Consider the following 20,605-nt stretch of genomic DNA (forward strand, 5'->3'; position numbering starts at 1 on the left):
CTCATTTTTAGTGAGTTATGTTTATCAGTTCTTTTTGTTAAAGAGACACTAAGACAGTTTTTACCTTATTCTGAATGCTTTAAGGGTACTAGAATAGACTTTTGGGGAAAGATGTAAACATTTTTTCCCAGTCTGTTACTTGTTATACTGCCATCTATAAAGACAACCATTGGGGCGCCTGGGTGGCTCAGTTGGTTAAGCGACTGCCTTCGGCTCAGGTCATGATCCTGGAGTCCCTAGATCGAGTCCCCCATCGGGCTCTCTGCTCGGCAGGGAGCCTGCTTCTCCCTCTGGCCCTCTCCCCTCTCATGTGCTCTCTCTCATTCTCTCTCTCTCAAATAAATAAATAAAATCTTTAAAAAAAAAAATAAAGACAACCATTGTATTCGGTCCACTCAACGAGTGGAGTGCTTTTTCTCTGTAATCCCATTAATACTGGGGTTTTGCTTTTTTTTTTTAAGATTTTATTTATGAGAGAGAGACAGATCGCAAGCACAAGTTGGGGGAGAGGCAGGCAGGAGAGAGAGAAGCAGACTTCCCGCTGAGCAGGGAGCCCTTTGCGGGGCTCGATCCCAGGACCCTGAGATCATGACCTGAGCCGAAGGCAGACGCTCAACCGACTGAGCCACACAGGTGCCCCTGGGTTTTTGCTTTTTAAAGTTTACTACTTTAGTAGGTATGAAATAGTGCCTCCTGGCTATTTTAATTTTCCTAATGTTTATTTACTAGCAAGGTTGAACATACTTTCACGTTGGTTTTTCCTATTTTGTGTGTTCGTGTTCTATGACCATCTGTACAATGGGGACGTATAAACACAGCACGTGCTACCTCCTAATCTAAAGTCACCCTCAGCTTCGAAATGAGGTATTTTTCACTTGTAGTGTAACCCTACAACAGAAGTACACCTAACAAATGTTGTAGATAACTTCTCGTTGATTAATTCAAACGACATGCCTTCAACCTCCATTATTTACCGGATAGTATACTAAAGTCTGTAGTTTTGCACGAAATATTTCAAGCACAGCAAAGCTTTTTGCGCTTTAAAGGGATTCTAAGGTAAGTCAGAAACGCAGATCTGTCCTGTAAACTTGTATCTTCATACACAGCATACTTGCTTAGTCCCGCTGCAGCACGTCTTAACGCGGGAACGAATCTTCCGTTTGGCCGCCCTTCACACCCCTTGGCTGGAAAGCCTGTTCCCTCTGATTTCCGCTGATGCTACTACAAACCTGAAATTAAACGTCTGTAACTTGATCCCGGCTGCGCGGAGCGAGGCCCCGAACCTGGCCACGGCTGGGTCAGCAGAGGCGGACCGCACATCACCAGAACCCGCTGACCCCCTCGGACAGCCCCGCGCGCCAGTCTTCCGGAGCGCTCCGTGACACCGCCCTCGGCCCGCGGCTCCCTTCCCAGCTTTTCTCCAGACTTGGCCACTCGCCCTCGGCCCACCTCTCAGGCCATTCTGCCTCTGCCAGCCAGGCTCTCGCCGTCTTTTTTTTTTATTATTATTTTTTAAAGATTTTATTTATTTACTTGGCAGAGAGAGATACAGCGAGAGAGGGAACACAGGTAGGGGGAGTGGGAGAGGGAGAAGCAGGCTCCCCGCCGAGCAGGGAGCCCGATGCGGGGCTCGATCCCAGGACCCTGGGATCATGACCTGAGCCGAAGGCAGACGCCTAACGACTGAGCCACCCAGGCGCCCTCTCGCCGTCTTTTTAAGCCCCTCCCTGTCGGCCGTGCTTTCCCGTCGCTTAGGCCCTGTCCTACCCTGAGATGCCTCTCCTAGCACCCCTCTACCTTCCACCCTCTCCGCGCCTTATTTCTCCCAAACTTGCGCCTGCATTGGCTCCGCTGGAACGCCCCTGCCCCTGTGGCTGGAAATAGTTACCCTACCCGCTGGGGGCCAGCTTTCCCCCTATTCCCTGGAGGAAGAGCGGATGTTCCACGCATTGCTGGTCTGGGGAGGGGCGCAGTGAATCTCTGGAGCCCATTTTACGACAATGTGCGGCTGCGCGGCGCGGCTGACGGCAACGCCGCACTGCTCTTGGAGAGGTCACTCCGGAGACGGCGTTGGTTCTGGGGTGTGGGGGCTGCTGGCGGTATGTGGCGCGTCTGTGCTCGGCGGGCCCAGACTGCGGCCCCAAGGGCAGGATTCCGGGTTCGGTGGGCGGCCTTGCGGGAGGACCCGGGAGCTCCGTGCGTGACCCCGCGGGCTGGCGCGGCCCCGGCTCGTTGCAGTAGTGGGACCACGGGGTATGGCAGGGTCCGGGCACTCTGCGGCTGGAGTCCCAGCTCGTGGGCCACACAGAGGAATCGCCTCCTGCTGCAGCTCCTGGGATCGTCCAGCCGCCGCTGTTACAGCCTGCCCCCGCATCAGAAGGTGAGCCCCACACCTGCCCCTCGCGGGACCCCGTTTGTCCTTTAGGGCAGACTTCTTAGCCTCGGGATCCTCCCTCTGAGGCTTCAGTGATCTTCCATCCCTCTTCCAGTATGTATCATTTGTTTCTTCTTCAATACCCAGCTTTGCTGTGGCTCTTGAGCCAATTTACCTCTCCTGATCTATTTATTCCATTGAAGGAAAAGAGTTCCAGGCGTTCGTCTCTTCATCTATTCCATTGAAAGAGGAGCTACAAACCTGAGGCTATTTGTGGAATGTCTGCTGAGTTACCTGCTCCCAGGGGACTGTGGAGCAGGAACCCGTCACTGGAGAGCTGGTGGCAGGAACTCCCTTTCTATCCCCAGTGCCCAGTGGGGGACGGGACTCAGTACACTCTTTGCATCAAATACAACTGAATGAAGCATTAAGCCAGACTGAGAGGTAGCGTTTTCTAAATTTAGTGTTTCTCCTTTTTCTCCTCCAGGTTCCATTGCCGTCTCTTTCCCCCACAATGCAGGCAGGCACCATAGCCCGTTGGGAAAAAAAGGAAGGGGAAAAAATCAATGAGGGTGAACTAATTGCAGAGGTAAGTTGTTTAAAACTTGGAAATTAGTTAGAAGGAACTGGCTTAGCTAAACTGTTAGCTTTCCCTATAGGTAATTATCCCTTTCGCTTAAGAAACTTAAGATGGTATTAGAGAAGGTTGGTTAGATAAGTTGTCAGCAGCTAGCCAGGCTGATTTTTTAGCTAATTCCTTTCAGGTCTATTAATAGAGGCTTTATCTTCACATGACTGTTGAACTGTGTGATTCTAGGCACAGTCTAATAAATTTCATACTGGTAGCCTTAAGCCTAAGTTGCTGCTTTTTGTTAAAAGGTTGAAACTGATAAAGCCACTGTTGGATTTGAGAGCCTGGAAGAGTGTTACATGGCAAAGATACTGGTTGCTGAAGGTACCAGAGATGTTCCAGTTGGAGCGATCATCTGTATCACAGTTGAAAAGTGAGTAGTACCTTGGTAATTTGTGGAACTCAGGTGCTTAGTGGAGTGTTTTGACCCAGAACTGAGAAAGTAGGAGTTAAAGGCTTCTGAGACTACTTTTGTAGGAGATAAATCTGCTTTATAACCCCCTTTCTTAACACATTCTTTCTCTTCCATAGGCCTGAGGATATTGAGGCCTTTAAAAATTACACATTGGATTCCTCGGCAGCATCTACCCCACAGGCAGCCGCAGCACCAACCCCTGCTGCCCCTGCTTTACCACCTACACCTTCTGCTCAGGCTCCTGGTAGCTCATATCCCACTCACATGCAGGTGAGGCTCAGCCTCTGGTTGTTTGCTCTAGAAAACTTAGTATTCATTATTTTTCATATATGGCCGTCACATCCTGGAAACTGGCATTAATTATGGCTAGGTCTTGTCATTTGAAAGTAAAGAGAGATTAAAAAGAAGAAAGTACATAGGGATTTAAGTATGCAAATTAACAATTTTATTTCTAGTCATTGTTTCTAGGAGTGTGAACACTGACATTCCTTTAAACTTTCTCAGCCTCAGTGTAATAGATAGGATAATGCTTGGCATTTCTCATTCAAGAACATTGTATTAGATTTGGAGGATGATTTGTACTTATATCTACTCTTTGTATTAATAGAGTGTTTAGTAGGCTTCTAGTATTGTCTATTAAATAAAAGTCCCCAATTGATGTTTTCCTTTGACATGTGGTGTTTATTTTCTAAGAGTGGGTGAACTAGTCCTGTAATACTAATGAGGAAACTGACATTAAAGTATGAGTGTAGAATAGACAAAAGAGTTGAAGGCAATAAATATTCTGTTAAATAAATCCGTTTCTAAGATACTACAGCAGTTTATTAGGTATTACAGTAATCCCATGTATATTTGTGTGTTTTGGGTATTGGAAATGGGTAAAAAAGCAGCTGGCCCTTTTCTAAAGGATTAAGACTAAAGCTTTTGTTTCACTTAGTTTATTTGTAGAAATTTCTGTACAGGAATCATTTTATTTTTTGGACATAATGTTCTAAACATGGTCTTTTATTAACAGCCACTTGTGAAGTTTTGTGTGGTGTTGAGGTCACACATTTGTTTCATCCTATTCAGTAAACTCTATCTCACTACATAAAACACACTTCATTTCTCTGCATTTTATATCTGTGGCTTTGTGTGCAAGTGTTACAGTGGTATCTTAATTATCTTTAAAGATCTGTATGGAGATTATTGGCTCCAGTGGTTTTTAAGAAGTAGATGGAGGTGGGGCACCTGGGTGGCTCAGTTGGTTAAGCGGCTGCCTTCAGCTCAGGTCATGATCCCAGGTCCTGGGATCGAGCCCCACATCGGGCTCCCTGCTTGGCGGGAAGCCCGTTTCTCCCTCTCCCACTCCCCCTGCTTGTGTTCTTTCTCTAGCTGTCTCTCTCTCTCTGTCAGTTAAATAAATAAATAAAATCTTAAAAAAAAAAAAAGTAGATAGAGATGACAAATTCTGAACAAGAAAAACGTTCAAAAAATATTTTCTAATTAGAGTTCTAAGTTTTTCTTCTTTTTCCTCTTTCCCAAGACATTAATTGAAATGATTTTCCTCTCAGAATAATCCTCTTGCTAATTAGATATAAAAAACTAAGAAGATAGCAAACAAAACCCATAATAACTGGGTAAGCATCCAAATTCGGTAGACACACAAACCATATAAATAGCAAAGCAATGTTTCATTGAGATCAGCCAGTCTGATGTTTAGATTTTATTGGGGTGGAAGTGACTATTTCCTTTATTTATTTATTTTTCCTGCAATAGTTACCAATTTGGATGCCTTTTCTTTCTTTTTCTTGTCTGATTGCTTGTGACTAGGACTTCCAGTACTATATTGAATGAAAGTGGTGAGAATGGACATCCAGGATACCTTGTTCCTGATCTTAGAAGGAAAGCTCTCAGTTTTTCACTATTGATTGTGATGTTACCTGTAGGTTTGTTATATAAGCCCTTTATTTTGTTGAGTATCTTCTCTCTATGCCCACTTCATTGAGAGTTTTTATCATGAATGGTTGTTGTACTTTGCCAGATGTTTTTTTTGCATCTATTGAGATGATCATATGTTTTTTATCTTTTCTTTTATTAATCTTATATATCACATTGATTTGTGAATATTGAACCACTCTTGCATCCCTGGAATAAGTCCCCTTGATTGTGGTGAATTTTTTTTAATGTATTGTTGGGTTCGGTTTGCTCATATTTTGTTAAGGATTTTTGCATCTTTGTTTATCAGAGATATTGGCCTGTAGTTTGTTTGTTTTTGGTGGTTTAGGTATCAGGGCTGGCTTTGTAGAATGAATTTGGAACTTTTCTTCCTCTTATTTTTTGTAATAGTTGAGCAGAATATGTGTTGACTATTCTTTAGATGTTTGGTGGAATTCACCTGGGAAGCCATCTGGTCCTGGACATTTGTTTGTTGGGAGTTTTTTGATTACTGATTCAGTTTCATTGCTAGTGATCAGTCTGTTCAAATTTTCAGTTTCTTCCTGATTTAGAAGGTTGTATGTTTTAGTAATTTACCCATTTCTTCTAGGTTGTCCAATTTGTTGGTGTATAATTTTACATAATATTCTTTTTTGGGAAGTTTGGGAGAAATGCAGTTTCCTCTGAGTGAAAAGATAGATGCTAATACAGAGCACAGCAAAATTTTAATGGAATCGTGTAAACCAAGATCATTCTGTGAAAATGAAAAATTCTAGCTTAATCTAAGTAATAAAAAAGATGAAAGGATGCTCTGTGCTTAAATATGTAGTTGAGGAATTAATTTTGACTATCTAGAAAGAAATCTTTCCTAGTCTACCCCTTGCTTTTAACTTTGGTGGACGGGGGGAGGTCAGAGTATCACTGGTACTGTAAATCTTGGGCTTTGAAGGGTGATTCAACTGGTGGGGCACTATTGAGGCATTGATCTTTTGCTGTTATGGGGGCATCAGACGGGTGGGAACTTTGATCGTCAGTCACTGTCATTCCGTAAAACTACTGAAGCTTGCCTAAGTGCCATTGTGTCCAAGGCTTTAATAATGTGTTAAGCAATAATATGTGTTTGTTTCTACAGGTGGTTCTTCCTGCCCTCTCTCCCACCATGACCATGGGCACAGTTCAGAGATGGGAAAAAAAAGTGGGTGAGAAGCTAAGTGAAGGAGATTTATTGGCAGAGATAGAGACTGACAAGGCAACTATAGGTGAGATTTCTTCAGCTCTTAATGGTTGAGGCACTGAGTTTTCCAGTGAGGGAAGAGGATTGCCGTCCTATCCTATAATGAGTGAGTGATAACACGAAAAATTTTAATTTTGGGGATTCATTTCCTGGAACAGGCTGTGCCATGACAGAAGTGTGCATAGTGGAATTTGTCAGTTCCACGCTGCACTTTTCATGAATCAAGGATATGTCAACTTAGAGATTATTTTTATCTAGAGTCTGCTTCTTCGTCTTATTATGTTACTGAGAAACTATATCAGCAATGCTATTCTTTAAATTGGGCAAGGGGGAGAAAAGGAAATGGGAGAAAATTACTTTCATGGCAGGAAAATAGCAAAGATGACTTTGAGGGAAAACTGAAACCAGGATTTGGATTGCTTTCATAGTTTCAAAGTTTGAGATAGAATGTATATGTACCTGTTTACACATCATAGTGCATTTCCATATATTCCCTTTCTCATTCATTTTTATGCTCAGAACAAAGCCCACCTATTATTTGTGATAATATTTATAGATATTAGTAGATCTATTCTTTCCTATCCAGTCCCCAAAGATGCAGTGGGCGATTCTAGGCATCCTCTGCAATGGTGATTTTTAGATTGTGTTCTTCAAACTCCATCGTTCCTTGATGGCACCTTGGGGCAAAGGAGACTTAATGAACAGGACTCTACTTTGCCCTGACCCTTTCCCCAACTTTCACCAGAGCAACTCCTTTTTATCTTTTTGCATATTGTGTTCCAACCGAAAGATTTTATTAGAAGAAATGATTCTGTTTGTTAGAAACAAACAAAACCCCTTGGTAACAATAGATCTGCTTTGCCAGAATTGCTATAGAGATGGTATTCGAGACTCTGGTAGAAGCATTACCTTTGTCAAATTCTTTAAACTCTCTTGTGGCCTTGGAGTCTTTTTTTTTTTTTTTTAACATAGCTTTTATTGGGTATTAATTCTTAACTGGAAAAGGGAAGGATTCATCAAAGATGTGTTTGTCAGGGAGGGGCACAACAGAAAGCCAAGAGATCTGTAAGGCAAAAATTGTTCTCTGCAATGTCTTCTTTTAGTTTTACTTTTGTAACACTTCATTTTTGAGTTCTTTATCAGAAGAGCAATCACTGAATAAAATGTAAGTTGTCAACACCATAGAAACCCTAGTAATGCCATATTTCTTCACACTGAAATATTTAGTTGAATACCAAATATAACTTCTTTCAAAACTCCAAAGACACTTTTCAGCGCATAATCCCACATCACTGTCAGTTCTCGTAGCTCCCTTAATTTAACATCCATGTGGTTCTGATTTTTAGAAGTACAGCTGATGCCGTATTGGTGCAGTTGATGTCATCTTGGAGTCTTGTGGGTCTGCATAGCGGCTTCTCTTAGAGATGTTTTAAAGAAAATGTTCAGAACTAACTACTGTCTAAATCTCTCATAGTTTTAATTAACAGCTATTTATTTAGTATTTATACCAGGTACTGTTTCTAAGTACTTGAAAAATAATAATTTTTATAGCATCCCTATGAGGTAGGTATTATTGTAATTCCCGTTTTGTAGCTAAAGAAGCTGAGACACAGAGACATTAACTCACAAAAGGTTATATAGCTAGTTAGAAGGAGAAGAGCTTTTTACTTAAAACTGTGCTTTGAGTTTGGTGGGATAGTGGAGTCCTTTAAATTCCATGATGGTCTTTCTTTCTATTTAAGGTTTTGAAGTACAGGAGGAGGGTTACCTGGCAAAAATCCTGATCCCTGAAGGCACAAGAGATGTACCTCTAGGAACCCCACTTTGTATCATTGTAGAAAAAGAGGAAGATATACCAGCGTTTGCTGACTATAGGCCAACTGAAGTAACTGATTTAAAACCACAAGCACCACCATCTACCCCACCCCCGGTAGGTATGCTTCTAGAATTGAGGGAACACTTAACCATATTCGTCTCTAAATTAAGGGATTAGATTGGATGATATTCTAGGTTTCTACCAGCTCTCAGATTCTATAAATGAGGAAGGAGATGGTTAGGGGCGCTTGGCTGGCTCAGTTGGTAGAGCCTGCAACTCTTGATCTTGGGATTGTGAGTTTGAGCCCCACATTGGGTGTAGAGATTACTTAAGATATTTTTAAAAACCTTTAAAAAAAAAAAAAGATCGTGAGCTTTTGTGGAGATCTACAAGGTATGTGGCCGTGCACCATGCCCCTAATAGTCAGTTGTTGGATCCTTGTAGCTTTTTTTTTTTCTTGCTGTCTTGAGTCCTGCTGAGAACAAAGCTGAGGTGACATGTTTTTTTCTGCTTTAGGTACAGATATGCATATGGCAATTACTGTATACAGTTGTTCATGAACAACATGGGATCTGGGGCACCAACACTGCGCACTTGAAAATCTCTGTATAACTTTGGATTCCACCCAGATTTAACTACTAATAAACTTGCTGTTGGCTGGAAGCCTTACTGACCACATAGACAGTAGACAGTCAATTGACACATATTTTGTATAGTAAATGTATATGATACATATTATATGCCATAATCTTAAAGCACAATAGAGAAAATGTTATTAAGAAAATTGTAAGGGAGAGAAAATACATTTATAGTACTGTACTGTAAAAAAAATCCGTGTGTGGGCGCCTGGGTGGCTCAGTCGGTTAAGCGACTGCCTTCGGCTCAGGTCATGATCCTGGAGTCCTGGGATTGAGTCCTGCATCGGGCTCCCTGCTCAGCGGGGACTCTGCTTCTCCCTCTGACCCTCCTCCCTCTCGTGCTCTCTGTCTGTCATTCTCTCTCTTGCAAAAAAAAAAAAAAAAAAAAAAAAAAATCCGTGTGTAAGTGGGCCTGTGTAGTTCAGACTCGTATTGTTGGAGGGTCAGTTAATCTTCGTTACTGTCAGTACTCTTGGTATTCACTTATGATAGTGGGTCAAGCTTATTTTTATAATACATTAGAACCTTGACATAACATGGCTTGTTTTGCATAGAATCTAGTCCTGTTGTGTATGCTGCACAGCATATACACTATATATCTAAAATGTACTTGTACGCACCTCAGGCCTAGATAATACTATGACGAGGCTTCTGTACGTGTTAGAATCATGTGAGTTTAGACTAAGTACACATTTCTGTCAGAGAAAACTTGATTTCTGACTTCCCTACATTTGTGGGGAGCTGGCAAATAGTGGTTACTTCTTAACGTACTTTCAACATGGAACCTTCCAGCACAATTTATTATTTTGAAATGAGGTTAAGTAAAAACAGAACCATGTTGGTCATGAAAGAGAATGAGAATAAAGAAACAGCAAGGGGCGCCTGGGTGGCTCAGTTGGTTAAGCGATTGCCTTCGGCTCAGGTCATGATCCTGGAGTCCCGGGATCGAGTCCCGCATCGGGCTCCCTGTTCAGCAGGGAGTCTGCTTCTCCCTCTGACCCTCCCCCCTCTCATGTTCTCTCTATCTCGTTCTCTCTCTCAAATAAATAAATAAAATCTTTAAAGAAAAAAAAAACAGCAAGAGATGAAAGTAAAGAAAGTTTGTAAGGATATTACATACTGGTTAGCAGTATTAAATTCCATGTCTCTCCATGTTATCAGGGCGTAAGATAATGTGGTTCTGTCTTTGACATGAGGTTATATTATTCTTCATATTGCTATATTATGTTGGTTAAGTGGGAAAAATATGCATAATGATCTTTGGGAGAAAGATAAAAGTTATTTTGATTTCTTAGTAAATGTAAGCCCTTAATCTTTCAGACCACTCTTTACAGTGGTGAATGAACGATTTGTAACTTTTTTCAAAAGGTGGCCCCTGTTCCTCCAACTCCCCAGCCTGCAGCGCCTGCACCTTCAGCCACCCGCCCAGCTCCTCCTGCTGGACCCAAGGGGAGGGTGTTTGCTAGCCCTCTTGCAAAGAAATTGGCAGCAGAGAAAGGGATTGATCTTACATATGTAAAAGGTAAGTTTGTCTCTATGGAATGGGGTTGTAAAGATAAAATTTACTTGAGATTCCTTCTTAAGACCGGCAAGACAACTCTGTACAGTCATCTTATTTGGAATAGTGCAGAAAAGGGTGAGGGAGTGAAGTAATCTCCTTTATTGCCACCACAGGTAGGGAAACTTACTGTGCTGTATTTAATCCATCTAGGATCTACCTGTATAATGTAGGTGCCGTTTTCTTTCTCAGTTTATGGGAACTGCTTAATTTTTACTGAAAGTATAATATGCTTGTTCAGCGGAGTTGAGTTTTAGGACTTGACTATGTAATAAGAAATCTCTGCTGGTGCAAGGCTGGCTGAATCTAGCAGTACACAGCATAAAACATAAACCTGGGGTGACTTGAAATAACTTTGAATAATAAAATTCATATAAAACTGAAGTTCCTTGAGGGCAAAGGAAAATGTCTTATTCATATTTTTTTCTCTCCAAAGAGAAAGTATAGCTTACTGATAAGAGCATGGGGTCTTGAATCAGATCATCTGGGGTTTACGCCTGGCTTTATCATCTTCTCTGTGATAAGACTTTAGGTGAATTACTTAACTTGTGTACGTCTGTAGATGAATTACTTAAACCATCTGCTTTTCCATCTGTAAAACTGAAATAATAGGGCACATTAAAACAGTCAGAGGGGCTACGACAGTATCTAGAATGTAACAGGTACTCGATAAATGTTAGTTCTGTTCATATTAATATTATTGCCTGGTATTTAAATAAATATTTTTGAGCTCAAATGTAATGTAAGGTAATTAAGATACTTGGAGAAGGGAAATTACTAATCCTGAAGCCTGGTTTGATGGCTACTGCTGTATGCTAGTCACTGAATTGCCACATTTAGCATGACATTTCTTGAAGTAAGAATTATCATTCACCATTTTTTGGATAAGAAAATACTCTTTAGGGATCTCCCTTTCTGTTAAGTAGTAAAGTTCCATTTTGAGTCTAGGTACTGGTTATTTCCCCAGTTGTCCCGCTGTGGGCACTCAGTGCTGGTTATCATCTGTTTGCTGTCTTTTGTTGTATGGTTAGAAGGCAAGCCAGTCCCCCAAGAATAAGAATAGAATATCGTAAATTTGTTGGCCTTCAGAGGATTCTTACAATATTTGAAGATGCTTTTTTCCATTTTTATGTTATTTCACTGGCATAGTGCCACTTTTTATGTATATGTGACTAGAATTAGGGACAGCAATGTAAGCTGGAATAAATTTTAAGGAGAGGAGGGACTGGGTTAATAATTACATCAAAAGAATTTAGACAAGTAAAGAAGGATCATTTATGAGATACTTAGCGACACTGGCTGCTGTACCAAAGATACAAGTGGGAAAGTCCCCATATTCTTACCAGGCAATTAGAGTTAGGTCATTCATTTACTACTATTTAAACCAATATGCACTGAGTCTTGTGTGTGCGTCATTTGTTCATAAGACAGACAAGATTTCAGTTTCAGATGCTTATGCTAACAAAAATAAAGAGTTAAACAGGGAGTACAGCATAGTAATAAAGAGTATGGGCTCTGAAACTGGAATGCTCAGGTTTGAACCCCAGCTCTGCTGTACACGACCTGTGTGACCTTTTGTGTCTCAGTTTCTTCATTTGTATGTAAAAATAATGCCTTACAGGTTGTGAGGGTGAACTAAGTTAACAAACAGTGCCTGCACATAGAAAGCATATACAGGTATTAGCTATAATAATGAAAATAACTTGTGATTACCTAGGATGATCCAAATGTCAAGAGAGAATAAACCAAGTGAAACACTATTGAGTGACAGGGTGAATATACGTGCAGCCTGACTGCTGTTAGATGTGGTTGGGGAAGATCTTTCTGATGAGGTGACATTTGATCTGACGTGAAAGATGAGGAGGAGTCAGCTGTGAGCCAGCCGTGTGAAGAACTGGGGACAGACCAGTAGTACACAATCTGAAGTGGAAGAGAGCTTGGCACGTTTGAGGAACATAAAGGAGGCCAGTGTTAATGGAGCATAGCAGGCAGAGGGTCTAGTGATACTAGGTGAGGTTGGAAAGAAACATAGGGGTGAGAACGAGGACTTGACAGGTCATGGTAGAATTTGAATTTTATTTAAAGCATAGCAGGAAGCCACTAAAGGGTTAAAAGAAGGAAGTGACATAAACTTATATTTTAAAAAAATCATTTTGGCTGCTTTGTGCAAATGGGTTAAATGAAAGCTGTGGTCCCTGTTAAGATGCTGTTGCTGGAACTGACCGTGGTGACTTAGACAAGCATGGTCAGAGTGGAAATGGAAAGAAATGGAAAGCTTTGAGAAATTTTTTTGACAGAATCAACAGAACTTAGAAAGGATGGTACATGGGGACTTGACAGCAGTTATTTCAAAACAGAGGTGTGGTGGGAGCCTGTCTGGGTAGACTGAAAAGTAGAAAGTGGATGGAGAAGTGGAAACAGCGTTGTGGACAACTCATTCAGAAAGCTTTGCTGTGGAGGGCAGGAGCTAAGATGGCAGTAGGAGGACCCTAGGTTTGTCTTGTCCTTTGAACACAGCTAGATAACTATCAGATCATTCCAAATATCCAAGAAATCAGCGTGAGGACTGATAGAACAAACTGCACAACTAGAGGGGGAGAGGAGGCAACATCAAGGAAGGTAGGAAGTGAGGAGATGTGGTTTGGGGGAGAAACGGATCATGGGTTGCGAAGAGAGGCAAGAGAATGGAGCACACAGGGATACATATAAGGAGAATACTTCCCCAAAGCCATTGGTTGGGTTAAAGGAGAGGGGCTGATTTTTATGAGTTTTTGCAACCAGCAGGGCTCAAAGACTGGAGTTTTAGAGGTCCACAGGCTTGGCTAGGATAGAGCCCTGAGAGCACTGCCCTATTCTTAAGAGAGCAGGCAGGCAAGCAACCCTAGGGTGGATGGTGTGATCTGAGGATTGCCTAAAGCACATGGGGAGAGACTTGTTAGCTCTTCTTGGAGCGCTTCTGTGAGAGGTGGTGTTCCCTCTATGGGGAGAAAAAGAGCCAGCCAGTGCCATTTCCCTCCCCCACCCCTCAGCATAAACCAACTTCAGTAAATAGCACAGTCCCAACACTTGCTGCCTGACCTGCTTACACCAAGTCCCATCCCCCCGTGCTCTGCTAGTACTGCTTTTCTCACGCACGTGTGCCTAAGAACCAGCGCAGCAGGTCCTTTCCCCAGAAGATCAGCACAGACCCTCGCACATACCATATCTCCTGACCATAGAGCTCTGCAAAGCTTCAGTTCTAGCGGAAGTAGCATCGGGTCTCATTTAACAAATGGATCAGAGCATACCTAGTTGAAACTCGGCATACTCTGACCAGGGTCCAAACACTGCCCACTCTAGGCAAGGATTGACTGACGGATAGAGCAGCCAGCATGCAGCGGCAGAGTGCACATGGCACGCTAGAGACACTCCCTGCAGTGCCAGGCCCTGGGCACTGTATGACCTCTTCTTGAAGCCATTACTCTCTGGAGCAGGAAATATAACAGGCTTTTCTTTTTTTAAAAAAAAGATTTTATTTATTTATTTGACAGAGAGAGATAGCGAGAGAGGGAACACAAGCAGGGGGAGTGGGAGAGGGAGAATCAGGCTTCCCGCGGAGCAGGGAGCCCGACGCGGGGCTCGATCCCAAGACCCTGGGATCATGACCCGAGCGGAAGGCAGACGCTTAACAACTGAGCCACCCAGGCGCCCCTATAACAGGCTTTTCTAACACACACAAGACAGAGACCTAGACAAAATGCCAAGATGGAGGAATTCATCCCAAAAGAAAGAACAAGAAAAGGTCATGACCAGAGATTAATCAAAACAGATATAAGTAATATGCCTGGTGGAAAATTTAAAACAACAATCATAAGGATACTCGCTGGGTTTGAGAACAGCATGGAAAACATCAGGGAGACCCAGACTGCAGAAGTAAAAGAGTTAAAAAACAATCAGGCAGAAATGAAAAATGCAATAACTGAGATTCAAAACTGGCTGGATGTAATGACCACTAGGATAGAAGAAGCAGAGGAACGAATAAGTGATACAGAGACTAGAATTATGGAAAATAATGAAGCTGAACAAAAGAATGATGATGGATCACAAGAGTGGACTTAGGGAACTCAGTGACTCAATCAGACATAATAACATTCATATCATAGGAGTCCCTGAAGAAGAAGAAGAAGAGAAAGGGGGGCACAGGGTTTATTTGAGGAAATAATAGCTGAAAACTTCTGTAGTCAGGGGAACGAAACAGACAACCAAATCCTGGAGGCACAGAGAACTCCCATCAAAATCAACAAAAGCAGGCCAACACCAAGACATACTGTAGTTAAATTTGCAAAACATAGTGATATAAAAAAAAAAATCCTAAAAGCAGCAAGACAAAAGAAGTCCTTAACTTAGAAGACCCATAAGGGTAGCTACAGATCTATCCACAGAAATTTGGCACAACAGAAGAGAGTGGCATGATGTATTCAACATGCTGAATGGGAAAAATCTGCAGCCAAGAACACTCTATCCAGCAAGGCTGTCATTCAGAATAGAAGAAGAGATGAAGAGTTTCCCAGACAGGGGCGCTGGGGTGGTGCAGTTGGTTAAACGTCTGACTCTTGGTTTCGGCTCAGGTCATGATCTCAGGGTCCTGAGATTGAGCCCTGCAATGGGCTCCGTGTTCAGCAAGGAGTCTGCTTAAGACTCTCTCCCTCTCCGTCTGCCCCTCCCCTCTTTCTCTAAAATAAATAAATCTTAAAAAAAAAAAAAAAGTTTCCCAATCTAAAAAAAAAAAAAAAAGAGTTTCCCAGAAAATCTGGGTGCCTGGGTGATCTCAGCTCAGGTCTTGATCTCAGGGTTGTGAGTTCAAGCCTTGTGTTGGGTTCCACACCAAGCGTGGAGCCTACTTAAAACACACACACGCACGCACGCACACACACTTCCCAGGCAAACAAAAACTAAAGGAGTTCGTGACCATTAAACCAGTCCTGCAAGAAATACTGAGGGGGATTCTTTGAGTAGGAAGGAAAGACCAGAAGTTGACAAAGATAAGAAAGGAACCAAGAAAAATCTCCAACAACAACAACAAAACAAGTAATAAAATGGCACTAAAAAGAGTATCAATAATTACTCTGAAGTAAATGAACTAAATGCTCCAAGCAAAAGACAGGGTGTCAGAATGGATAAAAAACAAGACCCATCTATATGCTGCCTACAAGAGACTCACTTTAGACTTAAAGACACCTGCAAATTGAAAGGGGATAGTGGGGCACCTGGCTGGCTCAGTTGGTGGAGTATGTGACTCTTGATTTCGGGGTTGTGGGTTAAGCTCCAAATTGGGTGTGGAGATTACTTAAGGATAAAAAATAAAAATTTAAAAAAAGTGAAAGTGGGGGATGGAGAAACATTTATTATGCAAATGGCACCAAAAGAAAGAGTAACAGTGCTTAAATCGGACAAACAAGATTTTATATCAGATTGTAACAAGAGATGAAGAAGGGGACTATATCATAATAAAAGGGACTATCCAACAAGAAGATCTCACAATTGTAAATATTTATGCCCCCAACTTCGGAGCACCCAAATATGTAAAACAATAACAAACATAAAGAAACTAATTGATAATGATACAGTAATAGCAGGGGACTTAACACCCCACTTACATCAATGGACAGATCATCTAAACAATATCAACAAGGAAACAGTGGCTCTGAATGACACACTGGACCAGATGGACTTAACATATATTCAGAACATTTCATCCTAAAGCAGCAGAATACACATTCTTTTCAAGTGCACATGGGACATTCTCCAGAATAGATCACATACTAGGTCACAAATCAGGCCTCAACAAGTACAAAAAGATTGAGACCATGCCATGCATATTTTTTTACCACAACACTGTGAAACTTGAAGTCAACCACAAGAAAAAATTTGGAAATGCCACAAATACATGGAGATTAAACAACATGCTACTAACAAATGAATGGGTCAATCAGGAAATTAAAGAAGAAATAAAAAAAGACACACGGAAACAAATGAAAATGAAAACACGATGGTCCAAAACCTTTGGGTTTGCAGCAAAAGCAGTCATAAGAGGGAAGTATATAGCAATACAGGCCTACCTCAAGAAGCAAGAAAAATCTCAAACAACCTAACCTTATACCTAAAGGATGTAGAAAAAGAACAATAAATGATGCCCAAAGCCAGCAGAAGAAGGGAAATAATAAAGATTAGAGCAGAAATATTGATATAGAAACTAAAAAAACAGTAGAACATCAATGAAATCAGAAGCTGGTTCTTGGAAAAAATTAATAAAATAAAAAAATAAAATTGATAAACCTCTCCCCAAACTTACCAAAAAGAAAAGAGAGGGGCATCTGGGTGGCTCAGTCGTTAAACGTCCGCCTTTGGTTCGGGTCATGGTCCCCGGGTCCTGGGATTAAGCCCCGCATCGAGCTCCCTGCTCCGCAGGAAGCCTGCTTCTCCCTCTCCCATTCCTCCTGCTTGTGTTCCCTCTCTCGCTGTGTCTCTCCCTGTCAAATAAATAAATAAAATCTTTAAAAAAAAAAAAAAAAGGACCCAAGTAAATCACAAATGAGAGAAAACCAATACCACAGAAATACAAAGGATTGTAAAAGAATATGCCAACAAATTGGACAATGTGGAAGAAATGGATAAATTCCTAGAAACATATAAACTACCAAAACTGAAAGAGGAAGAAATAGAAAACTTGAACAGACAATAACCAGCAAAGAAATTGAATCAGTAATCAAAAATCTCCCAAACAAAGGTCCAGGGCCAGATGGCTTCACGGGGGAGTTCTACCAAACATTTAAAGAAGACTTAATACCTATTATTCTCAAACTATACCAAAAAATAGAAATGGAAGGAAAACTTCTGAACTGATTCTATGAGGCCAGCAGTACCCTGATACCAAAATCAGACAAAGACTCCACTAAAAAAACCTACAGGCCAATATCCCTGATGAACATGGATGCAAAAATTCTCAACAAAATACTTGCAAATTGAATCCAACAGTCATTAAAAGAATCATTCACCACAATCAAGTGGGATTTATTCCTGGGTTACAAGGGTGGTTCAATACTTACAAATCAACCAACATGATACACCAGTTAATAAAAGAAAGGATAAGAACCATTTGGTCCTCTAAATAGATGCAGAAAAGCATTTGGCAAAGTACAAATCCATTCATGATAAAAACCCTCAAAGAAGTAGGGATAGAGGAAACATACCTCAACATCATGAAGTCCATACATGAAAAACCCATAGCTAATACCATCCTCAGTGGGGAACAACTGAGAGCTTTTCCTCTACGGTCAGGAACAAGACACAGTGTCCACTCTCACCACTGAAGTCTTAGCCTCAGCAGTCAGACAAGGCTTCCAAATTGGCAAGGAAGAAGTAGAACTGCGACTATTTGCAGATGATATGATCCTCTATATAGAAAACCCAAAAGACTCCCCAGAGTATTGCTAGAACTGATAGACGATTTCAGTAATGTCACGGCATACAATATCAACATACAGAAATCTCTTGGATTTCTATACACCAGTGATGCAACAGAATGAGAAATCAAGGAATCAGTCCCATTTACAGTTGCACCAAAAACCCTAAGATAGTCGGAATAAACCTAACTATAGAAGTAAAAGATCTATTCTTTGAAAACTATAAAACACTGATGAAAGAAATTGAAGATGACACAAAGAAATAGAAAAACATTCCTATTTCAGGTTTGTGGCTCTGAATTTAGAGTATAATTAGTCATCTAAGTGTACTTTTTTTTTTTTTTTTTTTTTTAAGTAGGCTTCACGCCCAGCATGGAGCCCAATGCGGGGCTTGAACTCACAACCCTGAGACTGAGATCAAGACCAGAGCTGAGATCAAAAGCGGATGCTTAACCGACTCAGCCACCCAGGCGCCCCTATGTGTGCACTTTTTTGATCCCAACAGCATTAAGCTACTCTGATGCTGCCATTGAGAAGGCAGACAGTTTAGAGTTTGACCAGCGAGTGAGTATAACCGTGATCCCCAGTGTAAGCGGGGTGAGGAAGAGGTGAAGATGATAGGGAAATGATGATGAGAGCAGTTGAGGCAGTGGAATGGGGGGTCTTGGTGAGGTTGAAGAAATTTTGCAGTAAGAGGGAATGGTCTAGAATAAGTGAGTTGAGAGGATCAGTGATTGTCACCAGATACGTTTTTTCCACACCAGCAGTCAATTCTCTGCCACCACCTGGGTATCTAACACTTCAGTTCTGTTCTGACACTAACTCTCCAGAGTTAATGTCAGGCTCCACAGGGTTAAGGGTTCAGTCCCACAAGACTGCCCCCACTTCTGATGTCAGTTGAAGTCCTCATGTATGCGAATTCACTAGAAGGACTCACAGAACTCAGGAAGGCACTGTATGTACCATTACTAGTTTATCGTACAGGATACCACACAGCAACAGTCAATAGAAGAGATGCATAGGGCAAGGGTTGTAGGGGAGATGGGTGCAGAGCTTCCGTGCCCTCTCTGGGAGTACCACCCACCCAGCACATTGATGTGTTCACCAACCCAGAAGCTCCAAATCTTGTTTTTTTAAAAGAGTTTTTATGGAGGTTTCTGTAAGAAGCATGGTTATTTAAATCCTTGGCCGTAAGTTGTTAAACTCAGTCTCCAGTTCCCCTTCCCTCCTAGGAGGGACAGATAACTTAGCAAATATGACCAAAATGTAATCATTTGGGGAGAAACTGTTTTAAAGCCTAAACCCTAATGTTCAGAGTTTGATTTGTCTCACAACTGCTCATACATGTTTCATATTTATTTGAGGCAAAGCACGTTCACATCACTATCCCATTTTATCTTCACAGCCTTCCTTTGAGCAGGGGCCGGTATTAGAATCTTTATCCGACAGATGAGACTAAAGACCAGAAGAGATTAAGTGACTCTAGTCTTCTAATTTATATTTGACAACAACCCTACATTTTTTACTCCTAGTCTGGCGTTCTTCCCTTTAAGCCGTATTGCTTTATGATGGCCTGTTGTGCCTTCTTCATGAGATAGGCAAAAAGATTTAAAAGATTTCAATTGACTCCTGATTTCTTGTGGGTGGCTAAAGCCCAGCCTAAGGCAGGTGATACTGCAGGTTTCTTCCTCTTGAGGGGCTGTGGCAGATCTGCCTTGGTGGTAAGGGGAGGTTATGGTTTCTGTTGTTTATAAAGGAGGGGTATCTAATAGGGGTACTGCTACCTCTGTTCTAGAGCTCCGGGTGAGGATAAACACAATCCTAGCCAACTCGTTTTTCATAATGAAGGAAAGGAGTTGGGACGAACTGCATACAACAAGACTCCTTTTAAAAGTCTGCTCTGGGGGAAGATGAATCAATTTGACCAAATTTTTTCTAGAAGTGGGCAGTGTGAAAGGTATTTTAATAACTAAATTCTTGAGTCTTCTTAGAATTAAGGTTCAGGATTATCTGTTTGGGCCTGAAGTTAAACCTGATTGGTTGTGGATGGGAGGATGGTTGTGGATGGGAGGAGGAAGGAATTGAGTGAAAATAAAAGTGAGCCCTTTGTGAGAGGATTTGGAGATCTTTCCTTGTGTGAAGGATTTGAAGATCCTTCCTTGCACATACTTCATTCCCAGTCTCTGACACAGGCCAGTTTAGAACCTTGGCCACTGTGAGGAAACTCTAAATGATGGAGACCACAAAAGGAAGGAGTGATTCTGAAGATGAGATCATTGCAGTTGAGAGTTACTCAGGCTATTTTGGGGTGAAAAATTTAACTTGCCTAATATGCCCGAAACAATTGTTGTATCTGTTGACTTTGTACAAAGGGAATTCTTCATGATCAAATGAATCTAGAAACCAAATGAGATCCATTTCAAGGTTCAGAAAGGGTTTTTCGGAGCTGACTAAGAGAGGAGGCAGCTAGACCCTGGGAAGTATAAATTGTACTCAGCATTATTCATATGTCAGTAGTTCCCAGCTTAAAAGTAAAGAACATGAAAAGATGAAGTACAGCTTAGGTAAAACTCTAAAAGA

The 20,605-nt window shown here is 41.6% G+C and overlaps 1 protein-coding gene across 1 annotated transcript in view; it reads left to right on the forward strand.

Moving 5' to 3' along the window:
- Positions 1-1,773: 1,773 nt before the first annotated feature.
- Positions 1,774-20,605, forward strand: part of DLAT (dihydrolipoamide S-acetyltransferase) — a 31,646-nt gene continuing 12,814 nt past the window's right edge. Inside the window, exons 1-7 of the mRNA XM_035008937.1 lie at positions 1,774-2,380; positions 2,862-2,963; positions 3,254-3,378; positions 3,537-3,690; positions 6,470-6,596; positions 8,314-8,501; positions 10,394-10,547. Coding sequence (XP_034864828.1) covers positions 2,102-2,380; positions 2,862-2,963; positions 3,254-3,378; positions 3,537-3,690; positions 6,470-6,596; positions 8,314-8,501; positions 10,394-10,547 — 1,129 coding nt within the window. The 5' untranslated portion in view covers positions 1,774-2,101. The remainder of the gene's footprint in view (positions 2,381-2,861; positions 2,964-3,253; positions 3,379-3,536; positions 3,691-6,469; positions 6,597-8,313; positions 8,502-10,393; positions 10,548-20,605) is intronic.

This window comes from Mirounga leonina, unplaced genomic scaffold, assembly GCF_011800145.1.
Source record: "Mirounga leonina isolate KUSES-001 unplaced genomic scaffold, KU_Mleo_1.0 Mir_153, whole genome shotgun sequence".
NCBI classification, from domain to species: Eukaryota; Metazoa; Chordata; class Mammalia; order Carnivora; family Phocidae; genus Mirounga; species Mirounga leonina.